The sequence below is a fragment of the Equus asinus genome, chromosome 6, assembly GCF_041296235.1.
Source record: "Equus asinus isolate D_3611 breed Donkey chromosome 6, EquAss-T2T_v2, whole genome shotgun sequence".
NCBI classification, from domain to species: Eukaryota; Metazoa; Chordata; class Mammalia; order Perissodactyla; family Equidae; genus Equus; species Equus asinus.
In genome coordinates, this window is record NC_091795.1 from 61,749,239 (window position 1) to 61,771,746 (window position 22,508).

Sequence of the window (22,508 nt, forward strand, 5' to 3'; positions counted from 1 at the left end):
CTGTAGTCACTGGGGACGGCCAGTGCATGATCTACAGCTTCTCTCACTTCCATCCAACCTTTGCTCCCCACCCCTCATCCCGACATCAATCAAAAGCTCAGGCAACCTCCCTGGTCAAATCTGAGCCAAACTGCTCCCCGGGGAGCCACAGTGTGCTCCCTTTTGGAGAAGGAGGCTGCCTGCTGAGAGACTCCAGCTTCCGGGCTCCATTTGCATGAATAAACAGCTCTGAAGGGTTCAGTTGAAGCTTTTATGTAAACACTCTCCAAAATATGTTCTGCACTGCATTATCCCCAGCAATAAAGATTCTGGAATCAGAATTTGGCTGTCAGTTTTATTGATGTTGCATGGGGTACAGTAGAATACGGCTTTCTCTTCTGGAAATTTATTGACTTGGCAGTGCAGAGAGCAATAAAACTGTGTTTTTAATCAGTAAGCCAAGCAGACATGATTCCAGAAGAAATATAGGAAGCAAACATGCCATCATAAGAAGATTTCTCCCCCAACTGTCCCTGTTCTTCTCAGATGCCCTGTTAAATAAGTTTGGGTGTTGAACGATATGCTTGGTAGGACTGTCTTCAGGAATAGAATCAGAGGACCAAGTTTGGATTACTTCCTCCAGGTTATACCATCGCTAAGAGACTATTCAGTGAAAGCAATTTTCTGAAATGAAATTTCTCTGCATTAGCCCCTAGAGAGGAACTGTGATAAGCTGCTTTGCACGAGGAACAGAGAGAATGAGACATGACTCCTCTCAAGAGAAGAAAGGTTACAATGCCTGTCCCTCCACCTTGCTCACTGAGAGAGGAGGTTACCTGGATATATATCCAAAGGAAATGACTTTACTATCTCAAAGAGACGTCTGCACTCCCATAATCATTTCTCCATTATTCACAATAGCCAAGATATGAAAATAACCTAAATGTCCTTCGACAGATGAATGGATAAAGAGAATATATGTATATTGTATATGCATATGTACAATGGAATATTTTTCAGGCATAAAGGAAGGAAATCCGGCCATTTGCACAGCATGGATGAACCTGGAGGGTATTATGCTAAGTGAAATAAGCCAAACAGAGAAAGACAAATACTGTATGGTATCACCTATGCGTGGAATCTTAAAAAAAAAAAAATCAAGATTTCATCGAAACAAAGAATAGAATGGTGGTTGCCAGGGACTGGGGAGAGGGGAAAATGTGGAGATGCAGGTCAAAGGGTACAAACTTTCAGTTATAAGAAGAATAAGTTCTGAAGATCTAATGTACAGCATGGTAACTATAGTTAATTATACGGTATTGTATACTTGAAAGTGGCTGAGAGTAGATCTTAAGCATTCTCACCACAAAAAAAAAAAAAAAAAGAATTAACTATGTGAGGTTATGGATGTGTTAATTATCTTGATCTTGGTAATCATTCCACAATGTATGTATATATCAAATCATCAAGTTGTACACTTTAAATATACACAATTATATTTGTCAATTATTGGAAAAGTTGGAAAAAAGGAAAAAAGAGAGAATGAGTTAGGAATCACATGCTAGGTAAACATTTGAACTCAGTCTGCTTGGTCCTGTTACCTTGTCCAGGTTACTAAATCTCTCTGTGATCCCGCTTCTTCTGCTATCAAAGGAAAATACCCACCTCACACCATTGTTAAGCAGATAAATTAAAGTTAGAAGTGAGTATGCATAACTCACACAGCACTTTACACCAGTGGCAAGTCCCATTCGGGACTGTAGAACATCTCACTGATGCAAATCTGCTCATGATGAAGGAAGTGTTCTTTCCCAGCAGCTAAGGCAGTCTCTGTTGCATAGACACATGAAAGCAAATCTCCCACCTCTGTTCTCATATTCCTGATATTCACTTCCCACCTGCAATGTCCTCATCCATTCCCCTCCTCTCTGCCAGTCCTTGGGCCAACACTTTGAACCACTGTAGTTGCTTGATAAATGTTGGTTGAACATTCCTCCCTGCCTCGCAGATGTTTTCTCCTGAGTTATCTTAACCCCAGGTTCCATTAGCACTCATATATCATCCTGTTCTGGTTTTGCTATTGCTGAGTAATGGCTCTTCTCTCAACTCTTATGTAATGCCTAAGTTTTATCTCAATCCTAGAACACTTAGATTGTTCCTCTGGATACAAGCTAGTGCCTGTAGGAAACGCTCTATAGATGTTCCCCCAAAATGGCATGAGATGTCCACGTGATTTAACCTTAGGAGCAAGTGGTCTGTTTGGGATAATATTGAAATAGGGGAAGGTGATATAGATCAAAATAGGAGCATGTTCTTAGTGAATCTTTCCTTTCCTGCCTGCCAGGTTTCCAATTGTATTTTCACCATTCATTTCTCCATTCTACCCAAAATAGCTTCTTTCCCATCCTCTCAATCAAGCCTATAGGGCCACTATAGAACTATGTATTAACTATTTACTTGGTGCCAAGCCCTGTCTTTTACGTAGGTTATCTTGATTAATTGTAACAACCCTATGAAATAGGAATTATCATTTCAATGTTATGGATGAATAAACTGAAACAGAGGGCTTAAATACCATGTTCAAGGTCACATAGCCAGGCAGTGGGAGAGTGGGGATTTGAACCCGGGTGTGTCTGATCACAAAGTTCAGGATCTTAAAGACAAAATTACACACTCTTTGATAAATACCAAGAATGTCAGAGCACATCTCTTTATTGATATGTTAGAATTCTCAGCCTGAATCCAGTTGTTGGGAACTCTGTAGATCACATACATACAAACACAAAGACACACACACACACACACACACACACACACACACACACACATTTTATTCATAAACTTAAAAGGCACCTAATCTTAAATCTTAAACTCTTAGCTTTCCTTTTTTTCTTTTCTAGATCACTCACCTATCTTCCTATCAAAGTAATCCCATCTCAAGCTTTCAGAGGACTTGATGAAGTTGTAAAAATGTAAGTAAAATACTGCATATCAAAAGACATTCATAATTGGAATAATAAAATTTTTCCTAAGAGAAAATGTAGTTGAAAGAGGATAATTTTTCTAGAAGAGAAATTGTGATTAGGAAACCCTAGTATTTTTATCTTTTTAATACAAATAATATCTAGGGACCTTTGAAGAAAATGTATGATTTTCAAGAGTCATTAAAATCCAGATAATTAACTTTGCTTCAATGAACTGAATGCATTTGGATAAGTGATGACAAACTTCTCAAGTAGAAAAGAAGGCAGATTCCAATCATAAAGATTCTCCTTCTGCCAGAGCAGCTATTCCCTCATGTCATATTCTTAGATAACACCCACATAGAAGAAAATGTGTTGGAAGTTTATTGTGCATCAAAAGATAATCTTTGTATCTAAAATATAGTAATTGTATGATGAAAACACAGTATTTCTAGCCATATTGATAAAAGGCATTTATCAAAAGTGTAAAGCAGCCTGATCATGCAGTGTGATCTCACACTGTGTCAGAGGTAGCGTCAATCCTTTGTCCCTGGGTCTCAGCTTCTGGGGCATAAGACCTCATACACAGAGACAGAACTTTCTCAGGAGTCCAGGATTCCAGCATCCTCCTTAATGTTAGTCCTAGTCAAAGAACCTTAGAGGCCATTTACTACCCAGAGAGCATCTCTTGATCTTAACAATCCACTGGGCTTTCTAAGTAGATTTGCATGTGTAAAGAAGATGCTATACCCATCAATCCTAGCTCCTTCGGGAACCTCTGACTGCTCTTTAGGGTATTAGCAAGAATCGAGGTATTTTTGTAAATTCCTCAAAAAGTAATGCATATTATAGGAAATTCACTGCAGGTTTACAGAAATGTCAGTTTGCTTGAGCCTAACCCTTACTCTTCTGCTCTCAAGTTTAAATGCTGAGTTTTGATCATTTGATCATTTGATGCACTTTTAATGCATTAAGACCTCCTGGTGAGAAAAGCAACCACAGTTAAATAAGCAAACCATTAGGTAGAAATAAGATGAATCAGCCCAGAAACAATCCATTACTGTGTCGTTCGTGAAAGACATTAACTGCCTTAGGCTCAGCCTTTCTGTGGGCTAACCTCTTATCAAGTCTGAAGCCTTCAGTGAAAGTTAACCTTAGAAATACGCAAATGTACAATTTGTGAATTGGAGACTTCTTTCTCAGTTGGCAGCAAATGGTAGCTTATGTTGAGGTTTTAGGGTAACATTGACATTACCTACATTCGTAGGAATGGTACGTGGCAAAGCTAATGTCTTTACTTTTGTGTCTTTTTAAAAAATTCATTCATTCATTAATCTATTCATTCATTCATACCCTATGTGCCAGGCAATATGAAGCCACCAGGGATTCAGAAGAGAATACGACATACTCTTTGTCCTCAATTTGCTAACAAAGTGAGACAAACAGTCATAAGAAGTAGACAGTTACAACCCAAGAAGGACACTACGTGCAGAAGTTCACCACCTTGCAATTGCCTCAGAACAGGATTTTAGGAAAAGGGTAAAACGTTATGAAACAATGAATTCAACCCAAATTAAAACCTCCTTAGAGTGATGGAGTTGGGAACCCAAACATCCTGATCCTTGTCCTGTACCTTCCTATTAACACTGTTTGCCCCTCCTCTCAGAGCCTCAGTTTATAAAGCTGTACAACAAGGGGATCTGACGAGTTTTTCTCAAAGGTCCTGTCCACTTCTAAGAATCTGTGACTCTGAGTCATAGATAAGCAAGAAGAAAACCTGTCACATAAACAGAGGTTACTGAAACTTGCATTTCAACTGCACCTGAGTTGTACGTGTCCATCTGTGCTCCTAAAGGGAGACGTTAGCACTGTATCATGCAGGACAATTTAAGGCATCCCTGCTCTTTTTTAAAAGGACACACTGGAGCCCCCAGTTGTTGGGTCACACACAAAGCTTATTACCATGCAGACACCATCATTTCTTTCATGTTTCTTCTTTTTTTTTTTTCTTTTCTCTCCCCTAGTGAAATCTCTCAGAGTGATTCCCTGGAAAAGATAGAAGCTAATGCCTTTGACAACCTCCTCAATTTGTCTGAAATGTAAGCATCAGCTAACAGATAGTTTATTGCTGTACAGTATTACCTCGCTGGCTGGAGCCCACTCAATATTTGTATTCAAGCATCCACTGCTAGGAATCCAAGAGGAAAAGACTACAGCAATTACTAGGTCTGAGCAGGCACTAATTTCTCTCACTGCAGTGGCCTGAAGGTTGCCATGGTGACAACTGCTTCTCCCTGGGAGCTGTATAAACTCTGAAACATCACAACACAAAGTTGGAAATTAAAATTGACATTGTGGAGTCCTGCCAAGTAGCTCTTACCTTATGGAAGGAAGGGTACGCAGTACTTGAGATGGTGGGAAAATTTGGAAAAGAACTTAAAGGTCATTAATTAGTTCTTTGGGGGCTGTTTGGGGATATTCATTTATTCAGTAAATGGTTCTTGAACACTGCCATGTAAAAGCCCTGTGTTGGGCATGTGTATGTTGGGTTTGTTTTTGTTATTGTGATGTTTTGGAATTGATACTTAAAAATAATCCTTTCTCCAATTTACAAAAAGGATGGGAAAAGATTGGCTTAATTCAGTTTTCAGATGATGAACTGATGGCCCAAAGAGGTTAGCTGATTTGCCTGATGTCACACAGCAAGTTAGCACCAGAGCTGGGGCTGTAAATCAGGTCATGTGACTCCTAAACCTGGCATTTTACTGATGCCTTGTTTGGCCCAAACCTTTGGCCAAACATTTATTGTTTGGCATTTATTTCCTCTAGGTTATGTCATCTAATCCTTATAGCCACCTTGCAACTTGGGGTAATTATTCCTTTTGTTAAGGGGAAGGAATGCAGGGTCAGAGACCTCAGTAACTTGACCAATGTGTCACCTTAGACAATAACAGGGCCAGGATTCAACCCTGGCCTGTCTTTCTTCGAAACTTGTGCCTTTTACACTATACCACAAGGCCTCCCTATGAGTGGTCCCCTTAGCAATTATCTAAAGAGAACAATTAATTGATAAGTATGTGAGTACCCGCCACACATCCAACCGAGGGCCAAGTGCTACTGGAATACAAAGAAGGTAAAACACAGCTCTCCCGGAAATGACAGCATAGCCAGGGACGTGAGACTAACTCACCAAACGATTATAAGGAAATCCAAAATAATGGGTATTTCAGTGCAAAAGGTATAGCCTGGACTTGGCTGTGAAGTAGAATTTCATGGTGGGGGTGGGGAGGGGGGATGGGAATCATTACCATTATAGATGATAGCCTTATCCCAGACCTGGAAATCTGCAGTTTTAACAGACTTCCCAGGTGATGCTGAAGTATAGCTTATAGTGAGAAGCACAGAGTAGCTTAAGATAAATAAAGCTGCTCATGATGAAAAGTAGCATTTATCGACAGAAAGAAAAATGAAGTGCTCTATGGGAAAGTTTATGCACTTTTCCCAGGAGGGTCCTGAGACTAGGATGTTAGCTCCACACAGGCTCTTTTGCTTTGTTCACAGCTATTTCCCCAGCACCTGGAACAGGGCCTGGCACATGTAGGTGCTCAATAAATGTTTGCTGAATGAATGAATGTATGACTGAATGGTCTAAGGTCAGACCCCAAAAGATCCTTAAGAGAGAAAATTCCCTTCCCTCTCTTCCATATAATGCCTTATGTGGCCCATGAGTGCTTGACTCACTTGTAAAAATAATTGCCACAAAACATCATTCACCTCTAAAGAATCACAAGGACATAAAAGATGGAAATAGCAGCAGTGGTGGATAACTGCGGTAAGGTGAAATGATCACAGACTTGGAGTCAGAAAACTTGAGTTCACCTCCAGGTTCTGCTACTTCTCATCTGTATGACTAGAGACAAATCATTCAACTTCCTGATTTCATCAACTATAATAATACCTGCTAACATTGATTGAAGCCTTACCATGAACGAAACACACACATTTACTCCTCAAAAACCACCCTATGAGGACATTGAGCTTTAAGTCATATATCCAAAGTCATACAATTAGTAAAACCAGGATGTAAAGTCAAGCTGACTTCAGAGTCCGTCCACCGAATCAATACAATATATTTTCTATGTAGAACAAGAGTGATTATCCTTTCCTCAGGGGTTGTTGCATGAGTTAAGAAAGCTAAAGGCACTTCCTGGCCTTTTATTGAATCCAAAGTAGACAGCACTTGGCAACTGTGGCTACTTCTCAAAGGGTGAAAGTCACTGGGGGAACTGGGGAGAAGGGCAGTGAGACCACTGTGGTATTATAGCTATAATTTTATACTTTGCAAAGCCCTGCCTTGTATATCATCTCTACCTATTCTATTACTCATTACCTAACAACCTGTGAGGTAGGAAGAGTGTGTATTATTATTCTGATTTTACAGAAGGGAAAACTAGCTCAGGGAAGATACAAGGCTGGCCATCATCATACAACAAATTATCTACAGAGTGAGCATAAAATCACCCAAATCCAAGCCCCTGGACTCTGCCCTGGCTGTTCCATAGACTGGGTACCCATCTGGGTAATTGGTCAGTGTGGCTGCTAGCCCAGTATGAAGAGAACCAGTTTGTCTACAAGGGGCAGTAGCTAATTTGCTCATCTCTCCTGGCAGTGGAATTTCCCATCACCCCCAGCGTGCAGGCTCCATGGTGGGGCAGGACCTACTCGGCCAGGAGCCCTGGACATTGATGTTCCTCGAGGTACAGGGGTGTATAACAGACTCCCACCTTTGATGCTTACACCTGCCTCAGCAGGAGGTTGAGAGCAGAGCTTCCTAGAAATAGCCAACTGGCTCTTACCATGCCATTTCCACCCCCAGGGTCTCAGGAGCTCCTCTCAAGCATATTAAAGTGACTTGATTTTGTTGATGCTATTTTCAGCCAGCATCCTCTGGTGACCATGGTCTCATGTATTCCAAATAATACATATCTAGTAAACTGCTGCCTTATTTTTTTTTTCTCTCTTTACAGACTGATCCAGAACACCAAAAACCTAGTGTACATCGAGCCTGGAGCATTTACAAATCTCCCCCGGTTAAAATACCTGTGAGGAATTTTTCTTTTTAAGCAACTGGGGATGGAAAGATGGGCATGTGATGAAAAGCAAAACAATAAAAAGGCTGAGAAGAATTTTTAACTATATACTTAGCATTATTTTCATGTGCGTCTTCAGCCTTCTGATTTAATCAGCAGTTCTTGTCAGCCACCATGCTGGGTGCTTTCATATATGTGTAAGTGGTTCCCAACATTTCTCTGTCTCAAACACCCAAGAAGAATGTCTCCCCTTTGCAGTGATTTTCAAAGCTGGTGGTGGGAAGGTGGGGGGTGGGGGGGGGGTGACACTTTAAAGTCTCTAAGGTGAGGTGGTGATATGGGCAGAGTGCGGGTGAAAGTGAGAGAAGCAATTCTGATTGGTCCCCATCCCTGGTTGAGAATGACTGATCTTCTGTATCTCAGTTGTTTATTCACTTATTAAGTGAAAACTTTTTAAGCATTGCCTTGAGGTAGGCACTATGCCACATAAACTAAATCATTATTTTCTATTTCCCATTAAATGTAAGTCCACTAGTTAGAATTATAAGTTGAGTACCACTGTAGCCCAGCAGATTCATTGCCTTGCCAGCAATACGAAAATTCCTGAAACGTGATAGAATCTATAAATTTATCACCGTGGATCTTCTCACATACCAACCAATCACTTTTTCACACAGAAAAATTTAAATCTCTCTAACATAGATGTCCTCTCTCTCTTCTTCCTAATAAATTAAATTTCATAAGATCCCCAGAGGATGTAAAGTCCACAACCCCCATCACCTCCAAAAAAAAAAAAAAAATGGAGGGGAAGTGGGGACATCTTCTCTCTGGTGTTCCACGTGATCCGTGTAGTCTTGCCCTGGGGCCTCCTACAGGAGGTGCTGCTGGAACTAGCAGAGCTCCAATTCCTAACCAGGGGCTGTGCTTTTCCAAATCTCTAAGGGGTCCATGGGACACATAAGCATCTGCAGCATCAACCACTTTGGAAAAACATAAGAAAATCCCAGAACAAAATGTGACTACTGCAACCCCTTGTTTTCTAAGAATCCTTGTCTTTATTAAATAGTATTTTCACCACAAAAAAGTGATATTCTCCCAACCCCAGTATGCATTGCCGTTTAAGCCCACACTGCTACCACCAGCCACAGGCAGGGCAAGGATCAGTGTGACTAGGGTAACAGGTAAGTAGGAGAACCAGATAGAGCCCAAAGAGAAACCTGGCTTCCTTTCAGTGTCACCAGTGCCAGCAGTTCACATCAGTTGTCCAGAGTCCATGACTGGTGAATTTAAAACTCATTTGGGGGTAAGCCAGATGCTGGGGCTACTCTAAGGAGTCCTGTTCTTGTGTAATAAAATATCCTTCAATTTAACCTATCACTGAAGCCTCTCTCTTCTTTGAAGGTTGAATAAAAGGTAGGAGGAAAAGAAGAGCCTGGAGTAGCTCCAATAACCCAAAGAATGTTTACCGATTTCAGTGAGATACCTGGAAGAACTTCCTGAGTCGCAACGTAGCTAAATAAAGGAAGATTTTTAATGATGAAGGATATGGATTTCTCACAGGGAGATTAATCTTCCTGAAGTGTTTGAGTTAAAACGTGTTCCAAAGTAGAGGGATGCTTTCTAGAACTATCAAGAGCATGGAATAAACTAATTACCAAAAGGAAATGGAATGCAATACAATAGGAAAATGCAACTGATACAATAGGAAAAGACAGGCTGGAAATACAAACATAAATGAAAAAGACCTGAAAGTTTGGTCCCAGCCCCTAGATCTCTAAACAGGTGTCATTAGAGCAACTTCTCCGTAGTGTTAGGGGTTTTTAAATTCTAACAATCTTTAACAGCTAAAATTGTTACTGATAAAGCCAAACTCAATATTTTTTAATTTAATGTGAAAATGGTATTTGTAAAGTGCCTTTCTACTGCCTTTATTTTTATGCCTTAATAACAATCACTTTTACTCACTCTCTGCCCACATCCCCACCCTGCCCCAAATAACAGAAGCATCTGTAACACAGGCATCCGAAAGCTTCCAGATGTTACCAAGATCTTCTCCTCTGAAATTAATTTCATTCTGTAAGTACCAGGCTGATTGGTATGCATAACAGTTTCCTATTTGCAGCTAAAATTTGGAAAGTAAATATTTCTCATTTCATTCCTAAAGGGAAATTTGCGATAACTTACACATAACCACCATACCAGGAAATGCTTTTCAAGGGATGAATAACGAATCCATAACACTGTGAGTAAACTCCCAAATTCCCATTCTGCCATACAGCCTCCTGCTATTCTTATTTCTATCTCGAGGTGAGCTCTTCCTCATCTTTTACCACATTCCTCATTTGCTGGTGACATTCTTTTTGACCTAAAATGTCAAGGGTGAGAGGAGTTGTGTGGGATCACAGCTGGGTCATATGTTCACTTGACAACCAACCAACCCATTCAGTTTAAAATTAATCAAATAGGCCCTGAGGATTTACAGTGACTGAATTTCCAACTGATGAAATTGTTCACTACATCAATGGAATGCTTTGAAGCTGGGAAGAGACAGCCCAGAGGGGAGTGGCTGCCCTGGTTAAAAAAGAGCTTAGAAATTTCAAGTTTCAATGAGGAGAGTTTGGAAGGATATTCTCCAAGTAGGCAGAGTAGTTGATCAATGGACTCTGCTCTCTGTCTTTCTTTCTCTGATTTTTCATCTACCCCCTGGGACCTGATCACTTTGTTTCTGAAGCAACAGCATCTGTGCCCATTCCCTACATCCCTTAATACTTGAAAATAATGTCTTTTTGTTTGACAATCACTCATCAGGTTACCAGGCTCACAGGCCCCATCCCTTTCATGCTCTTTCCTAAGACCTTGCTTTTCAAAATATGGTCCATGTACAAGCATCTACAGCATCTTCTGAGAGCTGATTAGAAATACAGACTCTTAGGCCCATCCCAGACCTGCTGACTTAGAATCCGCATTTTTCACAAGTTCCCAAGGATTTACATGCACATTAAAGTTTGAGGGGCATTGTACTAAGATAACCCAACTCATTCTCTTCACAGTACACCTGCTGACCTCCTTCCCTCTGGGATCCCTGCCATCTTCACATGGGGCACCTTCCTTTGCCCCACCCTTCAGAAGTAGCACTCTGGGCACCATGTCTCATTTACATCCAAAGTCCAGTGACCCATATTCAATTCTGCTCCCCACATCCATATTCTTCTCACTCTTTCTGCTTTGGTTGTAGCCTATGGCAGGATCGTGATGAGGCAATAAATAAGTTTAAATGCCCTTAAAGAAGAAAGAGAGAGCATGGATTGGATAACCCTGAAATAAGGAGGTAGTTGTGAAGCAAGAGAAGAGACCATCTCAGAGGACCCTTTTATATCAATGGATTCTAAAAATTGGTGTCAATTGTATGCTGCATTTGTATAGTACTTTTACTTTCTAGGTATAATTCAACACACATAATTGTCATATTACAAAGCTATTGCCAATGTAGCCCCAGCTCAGAGTGTTACAATCAAAAGAATACAGAGCAATAAACAAAAATAACTTCAAAATAACTCAAATTCTTTACTTGCAACTCTTGAACACCAGGAAGGAGACTTTAGATCCTAGAAAGACTTCTCTATGGTCTTTCTGCTCTTCCACTTCCCTCACACTCTACAGTCTTCCAGCTGTTTATAAAGTGTTTCCAACTCACCATTGGATCTGGAACTACTCATTCAACATGTCCCCTGTCAGAAACAGGGTATTTACAGAGCAAACGCTGAGTGGATAGGTACAGCAGGCCTTAGGATCCGAGGTCTTCCCATGTCTTTATTGAAAACACAAAAGACATAGAAGATCCATGTCCCAGCTCATAATCTCAATGTGGGAAAACCTGAAATAATGAAAGAATAATATAAACCAGTAGATATCCACTGTAAGAGTTTGTGGTGCACAGAAATGAGAGTCTTAGAGAAGTCCTCTTGGGCTGGAGAAGTCAGAGGAGGCTGCATAGTGGAGCTGAGACTTGAGTTAGACCTCATAGAACCCAGTAACATTTGTACGGGTAAATGTGAGAATAGCAGCTCTTATTCATAAAGCACTTACTAAGTACCTGCACTGTTTTTAAGTACTTTTTTAAAAAAAACTCATTTAAATCTCACAGCAACCCTATGAGGCAGGGACTCTCAGCCCTATTTTTAGATGAGGAAACCAAGGCACTGAGATGTTAAGTAATTTTCCCAAGGTCAAGATTTAGACCCAGACAGTTAGGCTCCAGAGTCATGGTCCTAACCATTTGTGGAACCACATATCGAGAAAAGGGGACTGTAATCCAAGTGAACATGAGCAAAAGCATAGGCTATGGGAAGGAGGAAAACAGGATGAAGCACACTCAATGGGAGGAAACATCTTGTTTAAGGATTGGGAAATATGTTTAGATAAATGGCAGGGGTGGAAGGGACACTGGATTGCAGAGGGCCTTGAATGCTGGCATAAGGGGCTAAAGGCTTTGAAGTAACTCTTTATTCAAAGATCACAGAGACTTTGATCGAAGACTCTCTTTGATTTGACCTAACCCTAAAAATAATCAGGAACCAATAGGTACTCCTCCCAGGTAAATGTACAGTGGTGGGAGTGGAGTGGAAAAGGAATGAAAGGGCAGAAGACATGAAGATCAATAAGAAAACAAATGTTGGGAATAATCCATAGGGGTCTATGACCTCACAAGACTGGGCCACCCCAGCAAACTCAAGGAGCGACCAAAGAGTCCTTCTCATACATCACATTTCAGCATGTGCACACAAGAACTGCACAATGTTTTTATTATGGTGCCATTAACTTATGTTAGTTATGATTTTAAGACAAGTAATGCCTACCAGCAGGGCATAATTGCCCCACCTCTGACGTTAATGAGGATTGTGGATCCATCTCTCCCAGAGAGCCTGTGGGGCCTTGTGCTTCCATCTCTCTCCTTACTCTCAGCCCTACATCTGGAAAGGGAGTGACTAGTCATTTGCTTGGCACTTGTTCTCAGCTGAATGGGCCCTTCTATAAGCAGGATCTGTGGAGCACCCCGCTGGAGAAAGGGTACTACACTTAAAGAGGAAAGCCTTATTTTCTCAGCTATAAAGTTCAACTCTCTAATTAGAAAATAATGAAAGCAAGCTTTCTCTTTTCATTATTAGCAGCATTTGAGATTTGGCTTTTTGTGGAATCTTTCCTGCCCTCCCCCCACTCAGATCTTTACCAACTGTGAGTTGATTTAATGAAAACAAAACACTTCACTTGATGCTGGAGAAGTTCCATGGGGCTAATGCTAACACTATGCATTAGGCTCTTATGTCCCTTTATAGCCACTTCAGCTTTTCATTAACTCTCCTCAAGAGGCCACCTTGAAATGTACCCCTGAGCAAGCAGGATTTGGCTGCACCACCTTTAAAATATTCTAATGACTGGTCATACCATTCTCAAAAAAGAGACAACCTTGATTCATGTCTGAACTCCACAAAGAGAAGGAAAGGTCATAGCAAGTAATTCTTAAGACACTTCAGAGAAGGGATGCTTGGCAAAGGATGACAAGATTCCAGACTGTACCTGTGACAACCCACAGTGGAGAGACTGCTGGGCATTGAAATAGAAAGCATAGGTTCTAGTCCTGGCTCTGCATCTAAGCAGCCTTAGTCAAGTCACGCCACCTTAACATGGCTCGATCTCTGTCTATCCAACGGGATTATTAATAACTCCTTGTGCAAATTCAATCACATTGTGTCAACTACACCGTACTGTGACAATTGAAAGTTAATATTCAGGAAGCCAGTTGTTTTAGACCGTCCTGAAAACCTCATGTCTCATCATCTTTTTAAATATTTTTTATTTTGAAATTTTTAACTGACAAATGGAGTCACTTTCCATTTGTCTTTACAACACTGACAAATGGAAAGAACACTACTATGAATACTCCTATACACCTTACCTAGACTCACCAACTATTAATAGCTTGCCCCACCCACTCCATCTCTATATATTTAAGTATATACAATACATTTCCTTTTGCCAAACCATCCAAAAGAAGTTTATAGACATCATGACACTTCATACCTAAATACTTCAGCATGTATCTCCCCAAAACTGGAACATTCTATATAACTACACCACCATTACACCTAAGAAAATCAACATGAATTCAATGATATCATCCAACCTACAGTCCACATTCAAATGAAGATGTCTTTTACAGTTTTTTTTTTAAAAACTCAGAATCTAATCAAAGTTTATGCTTTGCATTTTTGCTATTATGTCCCTTAGTCCTCCCAACCTCACCTCCCACCCCACCCCTCAAAGAACTGCCCCCCTGCCTTCCTCTGTTCTGTATGATTTTAATTCCTTTGAGGAGCCCAGGCCAGTTGTGCAGATTCATCTGACTGTATTGTCATGATTAGATTCAGGTCAACATTTCTGCAAGAACACTACAAAGGGGATGTTATGTCTTTCCCCTGCATCAAACCAGGAGACACATCATGCCATACTGTCCCACGCCTTGGCCATTTGATCAAGGTGGTGACTTCCAGACCTCTTCATCGTAAGGCACATTATTCCCATTGTCATAAATAAGTAAACCATGGTGGGATACTCTGAGTTCATGTGACTATCGTGTCTGCCAACAGCCTTTCATCCAATGGTTTCGGCATCCATTAATTTTCAACTATTACATAGGGAGTTTCAAAATAGCTTTAAATTTTATCATTCCTCTACATTTGTTAGCCAGAACTCTTCCATAAAAAAGAGGTTTCCTTTCCTTTCCCCCTTTTCTTCTCTGTCTTGTTCTGTTTTTAAGTATTACAATGGAATGTGCAGTTTTCAGAAATTTTATTCAATATATTATAATCCATTGCTGTCACCATCTTTTGGATGCCTGTCACCTTTTTATTATTACATATAGTAAGTCATATAAGTTGACATGAACTTGGCTGTGGTGGAGGAAAACATAAAAACTCAGTGCTGCTAAAAGGCAGGAGACATGCCTGTATCAGAGAGAGGGATCTGCCATAGACTGTAAGCCCCACAGAAATGGGGGAATTCTAATGAACATTCAAAACTAAGGTCATGGCAGCATCTAGTAGTGACCAGTCACAGCTATCCATACAACCACTGCCAGGGCACCCACTAAAGACGTGTCTTCATACATGAGGAAGTACTCATATAAAAGGACTTCAGCAAAGTACCAATGGTGAATTTAGGATCCCTCTTCTTTATGATGGTTTTCGTATGGTCGTTTGATAAAAATTTGCTAATAGATTTCCACCACAGGGCATATTTTCTAAAATAGGATGCTTCACCCTTCAGCAATGGGGCCCACTTTTTGAGACCCTGAGGATCTGTAAACATAAATTAAGTTTTTTTCTTTGAAATCATCCAAAAACTAGGTGGCTACATGATCCAAGAGGGAACTATGGGAGAATGTCTAATACTGTTACTATAACCCTAGAAATGCTGTTAGAGCCCCAGGAGTATTTGGAGTTTGTTATAAGGCAGCATTCAGAATTAGAGTATCACCTGTGATTAGTTTCTAAAGCTTGAATCTTACTTTGAATAAAAAGATGCCATTCTCTCTGTTTGAGTCACGATTACTGACATTTGAATAGAGAACCTAGACAATGCTTTAAAGTAAAGTACAGCTATTGTAAGAGAGGGGAGAGGGGGAAAATTCATTTCTATGCTTGTGACAGCATCCTCAAGGCAAAAGAAGTCCTCCTTATTTAATTCTGACCTGCGATGTTTTGGAAAAAGTTATCTGAAGTGACTCTCCAGATGTTTTAAAGGGCATTTAAAGTATTGTGCAGGCTTAACAGCATGATGTCTCCTACTCGCATTTGTAATTTCTCTAAAGTAAGTAAGGCACTCTTTTAATCAAAATAAGGCAGTACATTTTACTGTGTGTGACTGGTAAGAACAGAGATGAAGAGCAATATCTGAAAAGGATACAACGAGCCACATTCTTTGGAAAGTTGGGACAAGCAGGACCTGGGCTATTCAAAAAAAAAAAAAGACATGAGAAATGTCCAAATGCAAAATGTCAATGTTGCCAACACAGACCGAAGGTGGTTGAGGGCCTTGGTGGGGGCAGCCCAGGCCACTGAACCAACCTGCTCCACCAGAGAAAAGAAAGGCCCCGACTGCAGTGGAGGAGAACAAGAGTTCAGTTAAACAGGTGGCTGCATTTCATGGAAATCCTGTCTGGAGCATAGAAAGGGAGACTCTTGATCTCTGTTCTGGTCAGAGAGCTGAAGGCCACTGCCACATACAATAAGAATAATAATAGGAGCAACACATTAAGCCTTTACTGTGTTCCAGAATCTATCTAAGTCCTTAAGTATGTTTACTGTTTTAATCCTCATAACAGCCTTTTGAGGTCAATATTATTATTATTATTTTTGATTTATTATTTTTTTTCTGAGGAAGATTCACCCTGAGCTAACACCCACTGCCAATCTTCCTCTTTTTGTATGTGAGCCACCACTACAGCATGGCAACTGACAGACAAGTGATGTAAGTCCATACCCGGGAACCAAGCCTGGACCGCCAAAGTGGAATGCGCCAAACTTAACCACTAGGCCACTGGGGCTAGCTCTCAATCCTCAATACTATTATTATCATCCCTATTTTCAGATTAGGAAATTGAGACACAGAGATATTAAGTAACTTGCCCAAAGTAACTCAGCTTATAAGTAGCAGAGCTGGGATTCAAGCCCATGTAGTTGGGCTCAGGGCTTGCAGACTTAACCACAAGGGTGCACTTAGAGCAATGACATTGTAAGCCCCATAAAAAAGTATAAAATCCTAATATGTATAAAACTAGGATCAGGGCAGCATAAAACAGTTATGGGTAATGGGCATGCAGACAACTGCTAACAGCTTTGCTTTACTAAGAACAGAACAGAGTAGGGGCTACTCTTTCTTGATCCATTACACTTAGAAGGCAGAGAAAGCAATAAGAGGACTAGACTCTGGACTCAATTCTGACCAACAGACCATCTGATTGGCACAATGGAAATGATGAGAGCTTCATCATCCAAGATATACCCTAGGGCAAGGGGTCCCAAAGTGACATGCCCCAGGCTCACTGGGAGAGCTGTTACAAAAGTGCGTATTCCTGGATACCACTACCAGATTCTGATGCCATAGGTTTGCAGCACGGTCGGTAGGTCCGAGTCTGCAGTTTGGGCAAGCAGCTCCAGGTGACCCTGATTCAGTGGACGGAGGAGAATGCTTTGACAAACACTGGCCTAGAGTCTAAGAAATCCAATTTCAAAGAAGTTCAGAGAAAAGACAGGTGCGATTCCTTCATCTGAAAGAGCTTGCTATAAAGGAATTCACCTCCCCCGCCAAATGACGAGATACTGACAAAGAATAATATTCTAAGAGTAAAATTTTAAAAAAGAATTCCAGTGTGATTGAGCTGCTAAGAAGGCAAGAAGGTTGTGTGTAATTACACAGGACAACAGATATAAACCCAGTACCTGTCCCCCCAGATTCTACAATATAAATGGAGAAGGAAAATTATTGACAAATGGCATCCAATAAGCTATTATAAAATATGGTTAAGAGCTAGTGAGTGAAGTTTAAGCTAAGAAGAATTCCAGAAGAAAGCACACGAGAGTGGGGAAGCTGGGGAAGGCTCTTCCTCCCATGGAAGGGGCAAGACTACAGCTCCCCCAGCCCGATGACTGAGCTCCTGCTGGGTAACAGGCACTATGGGAGGCCCGGGGGTTTTATGAAATGAATTAAATCTGCTCCCCTGCTCTCTTTGAACTCGATCTAATAAGGAGACATGACGAATTATTTTGTAATCTCTGCATTTTCTGAATTTCAGTGTTCAAATGTCAGGCTTCGAGCCCCAGCTATATTTATGTATTTACTGGTTTGTCTCAGCTGTGCTGTGGGTTGATGGAAAGAAACCACACACACACACACACACACACACACACACACACACACACACAGACATATGTGTAGACATATACACATATACCATAAGATGACATTCCATACTTGTTTTATTTAACAAAGGCTAGAGAAATTTTTCAGACCACAGCCACCTGGAGCCAGAGCAGGTGAAGAATGTATCTAAACTCTTTCTCACCTCGCACTCCCCAGCCTGTCCCTGACATGGCCACGTAGCTGCCAGCAACCCCATAAAGGGAAGCTAGGGTCTTGCCAGATACAGGAGTTTAATTTTATATCTTACCACAGCCCTTTCTCACTTGAGTCTTACATCATTGTTCATAAAGAATTTATACAAATATTTCTATTTTAAGACTGTGGCTACAATTTATAGTAAGAAATTCATCTTACATAGACCCGTTTGTTCATCCAATTGATTTAACATATATTATTATAATCCTCCCAGGTGCCAGGCACTTTCTAGATGTGGGGGATTCTGCAAAGAACAGAACAATTTGAAATTCTTGCTTTCATGAAGCTTCCATTCTGCCGGGGGAGGTAGATAATGAGCAAGTATAATATAATTGTGGGTCAGATGGTGATAAAGCAACAAAGGAAAAATAAATCAAAGAAGGGGTCTGGGGGATGCTGGGATGCTGGGATGCTGGGGATGCTGGGATGCTGGGGAGGGGAGGATGATTGTTTAAAAAGGGTAGCCAGGAAAGGTCACACTGAGAACATGACATCAAACACAGCCCTGCAGGAGGAAGGAGAGGGGGCCATGGGGATATCTTGGGAAAGGAAAGTAAAAATAACAGCAAAACTGATGTGCTAGAAGTAGCCACAGACAAAGTGTTTTCTCATCCCATTTTTGCCTGCTGTGGGCTTTAGGCAAGTCACTGTCCTCTCTGAGCCTATTTGCTTCTTTGTAAAATGCAGGGGTGCCACTTGATCCTCTCCAAGTTCCTCTCTGGCTCTCATATCCCAGCATCTGTGTTCTAAGGAGCCTCTTATGTCTCACACTGGGCAGATGTGTATGTGTATAGATATATATATGCATATGTATACTTATATGTATATAACATACAAAAATGGTGGAAGAAAATTTCTTGAACAGTACTACCCTAATTACATACAACACACTCTAATTAATTTTTCCTTTTGTTCTGTTCTACTTCATTTTTTAAAATGCCAATTCCACCCAACTAAATTGATTTCACTCTCCATTAATGGGACTTAAGGAACTGTTTACAGACATTGAAATCTTCTTGTTTGTAGAGCTAAATATGGCATCAGCAAAACCACATACTCATCCAAGAGAAAGAAAAGCTAGCTCAGCACTGGAGCCTTCCTCTGCCCTCAGCTTTCAGCAACCCAGAAAGCCCACATGCCCACTGGGGCCTGGAGAGCCAGAGGCGAGACCTGAGTGCTAGTCAGACAGCTCCAGCCTCAAAGCCCAGTGCTGCCACTGCTTTCTTTGACCTTAAGCGAGCTGCACAACACGAGGCTTAGGTTTCTTATCAGTATAATGGAAATGACAATGAGGATTAAATCATAACATATACATAGAACGGCTGGTCAATAGAACGGCAGTTAATACACACTTAATAAATGGGTGATGGTGGTGATGGTGGAGGTGGAGGCAAACTGGAGCAAAAAGAGCAGTTTCATTTCACCAGGCGCTTAGAATCTAAAATGTTAGAGCAACAGAGCTAGATACTGTGAATGCCAGTAATTATCTTGGTAATATATGTCATAGGAAGAAGAATGTGTGATTCCAAACTGTGTTTCTTTCATTCCTAAACCCTCTCTCTTCCCTCTTCAGCAAACTATATGGAAATGGATTTGAAGAAATACAAAGTCATGCGTTCAACGGGACGACACTGATTTCCCTGTAAGTATGTGCTCATTTCCCCAGCTCATGAATAAAAATGAAACATTACTCTGGCTACCAGATCACGTTCAATCTTCAGCAACTAACTCAGGACAAAAATAAACTTTCAAGTGGCTAGTCCTCAGTGTTTCATGCATGTTACTAGGCAACTGGCTGGCTGGAAACCCGAGAGCACCGTGATTTCAAAGATAGATGCAGTCTGGATACATCGAGGTTGACAGTTTGCTGAAATATTCAACACCCTACTTTAGGCTCCTCCATCTCACAGCCTCCGTCTCTGGCCCCCTTGCTAAGGCTGATGGTGTGTCAGAGGCAGCACGATTTCAGTGAAGATATTCTTCACCCTGGCCCCACTGCAGAGAAATTGGGTAACACCATTTACCAGCCTGATCAGCCACAACAGGCCACTCAGAGTCCCATCTCCCTACTGTGTGTGTTGGTGGCAGGGGAGGCTTTTATGTTCCACAAGGTGAGGGAACCTAGCATTTTCACCACACCCTACTCCAGTCGCCAGTGTTAACAGCCTTTCACTCAAGGGAAACAGCCCTACTGTTTCCTTCATTGTTCCCAACCTCTCCTTCTTTCTACGGCTCCTTTTCTAAAAGTGGCTCATTCACAAAGCTTGTGGGGCTAGGGCCGTTTGAACCATGACAGGGACAGGGTGAGGTGATGATCACCCTACAGCTGTGTATGATAAAAACTAAGAAAAGCTCAACTAAAGCCAAAAGTAAGGAAAATAAACACATGAAAAGGCTTTTATAATAAATAAGTCATATAAACCATGGTCTATACCAGTGCCTCTCAAACTTTAACAGACGTAAGAATAACGTGGAGATTGTTAAAACAGAGATTCCCAGGCCCAACCCCCAGAGACCTGGGTTCAATGGGTCTAGGGTAGGGCCTGAGAATTTGCAGTTTTAACAAGCTCCCAGGAGATGCTGGTGCTGCCAGTCTGAAGTTGAGTAGCATAAGCCTAGACAATATACTATTTATTTTAACTATAGATTTTAATCAAAGACCCTATTATATTTATACCATGCTGTTTAGCTTGGTGACCAAGAGAACAGAACTAAGAGTCACTGACTGTGACTCAAACTCCAAACCCATTATTTATCAGCTTGACCTTGAGCAAGTTGCTTAATCTGTCTTAGCCACAATGTTCTCCTCCATCAAATGGAGCCGCCAATAAGCTTGTTTTGAGGACACCCCCACCAATGAAAAGGTCTGTTTTGTATCCTCAGCCTGGCACAGAGTAGGTGCTCATTTATTAATTATTTACTACATTACATGGTTAATTAATTATGGATGAATGATAATTAAATAAGATTATATTTTTATGCTCTTAGCACAGGTCTGGCATATACTAAGGGCTCAAGAAATGGTAGCTTTTTAAAAGTTGTCCTTCCAATCATGGAGTGAATTTCCCTCATTTTCCTGTTGACTTGAATTTAACAAAGGGTTCACTCTAGCCAATTGAATCTGGTTCTGCCAAATTTAAGTCAGATGCATCTCCCCTCCCTGCACAGTACTCTCAGATGCCCCATTCCATTATCCACTCAACAAGCGTTCGCCAAGCATCAGCTGTGTTTAAGGAACAGGCTATATTTGGAGGGGAAATGAAGATGCATAAGCCCTGGTGTTTGCTCCGCAGGAGCTTACAGCCTAGAAAGAAGCATCTCCAAATGGTACATAAACTGCACTCTAAGTAGTAACTAAAACAGAAGGCAAAGCATGACACCTGCCCTGAAAGACAGAAAGTCCTCCGAGATTGCAAAGGCAGAAGAGAAGGAATTAGAGAAAGCCTCGTGAGAGTAGACTTTGAGCTGGGCCTAACCTGGACAGGCAAAGATGGAAGGAAAATGCATTCTGGGCAGAGGACAACAAAAAGAATGGCCCAGAGGAGGAAGCATGGGATGTGTTCATAGACCAGCAAATAGTATCTTTTAGAAAGTTCTAGATGTGGGTTAGAGACAAAGCAAGAAAGGCCTTAGATGCCAGAGTAAAGAATTTGGACTCTCTACTGTAGAAAATGAGAAGCCATTGAAAGTTCTGCGATGGGAAGTGTGAGAGGGGTGCGTCTGGAGGGTTCATCTGTCAGTAGGGAGGACAGAGGGTTGGAAGGGGCAGGCCAGAGCTGGAGACACAGACATCAGGGTTATCTGAATAGAGGGGGTGGCTGAAGTCCTTTGTGACTGACGTCACCTGGACAAGGGGAGAAAATAAGAGAACTGAATATAAAATTGGGAGGAAACAAGAGATGAGGAAGAGAAGCCAGAGCAAAAACAGACAGATGTGGGAGGAAGACCTCCTCCCTGGAAGGTCAAGGAAACTTAAGACTTCAGGAGGGAGGGCCTTGGCTGCAGTGTCTCAGTGGCTTTGGAGATGCCAAAATGGTTGTGGACATCGAAAACTCCAATTAATCAAGATTCCATATTCCCCACATCTCATTGTTGCAAGAAAGAGGAAACCAAGAACACAAATCATTTTGCCAAGAACACACATCAATTTCATTCATTTATTCATTCAACAAACACTTATTAAGCATCACCAATATATTAGGCACTATGTTAGGTGCTAAGTCTGCAATGATAGAGTGGAGTCTCCGCCCTCATGACGTTTCTGTTCCAGCAGAAGAGATAGACAAAAAGACAAGTAAATAAA

At 41.2% G+C, this 22,508-nt stretch overlaps 1 protein-coding gene across 1 annotated transcript in view; it reads left to right on the top strand.

Moving 5' to 3' along the window:
* LHCGR (luteinizing hormone/choriogonadotropin receptor) overlaps window positions 1–22,508 on the top strand; it is a 53,619-nt gene that overhangs the window by 15,399 nt on the left and 15,712 nt on the right. The window contains exons 2-7 of the mRNA XM_014847909.3: window positions 2,880–2,951; window positions 4,967–5,041; window positions 7,970–8,044; window positions 10,034–10,108; window positions 10,197–10,274; window positions 19,779–19,847. Coding sequence (XP_014703395.2) covers window positions 2,880–2,951; window positions 4,967–5,041; window positions 7,970–8,044; window positions 10,034–10,108; window positions 10,197–10,274; window positions 19,779–19,847 — 444 coding nt within the window. The remainder of the gene's footprint in view (window positions 1–2,879; window positions 2,952–4,966; window positions 5,042–7,969; window positions 8,045–10,033; window positions 10,109–10,196; window positions 10,275–19,778; window positions 19,848–22,508) is intronic.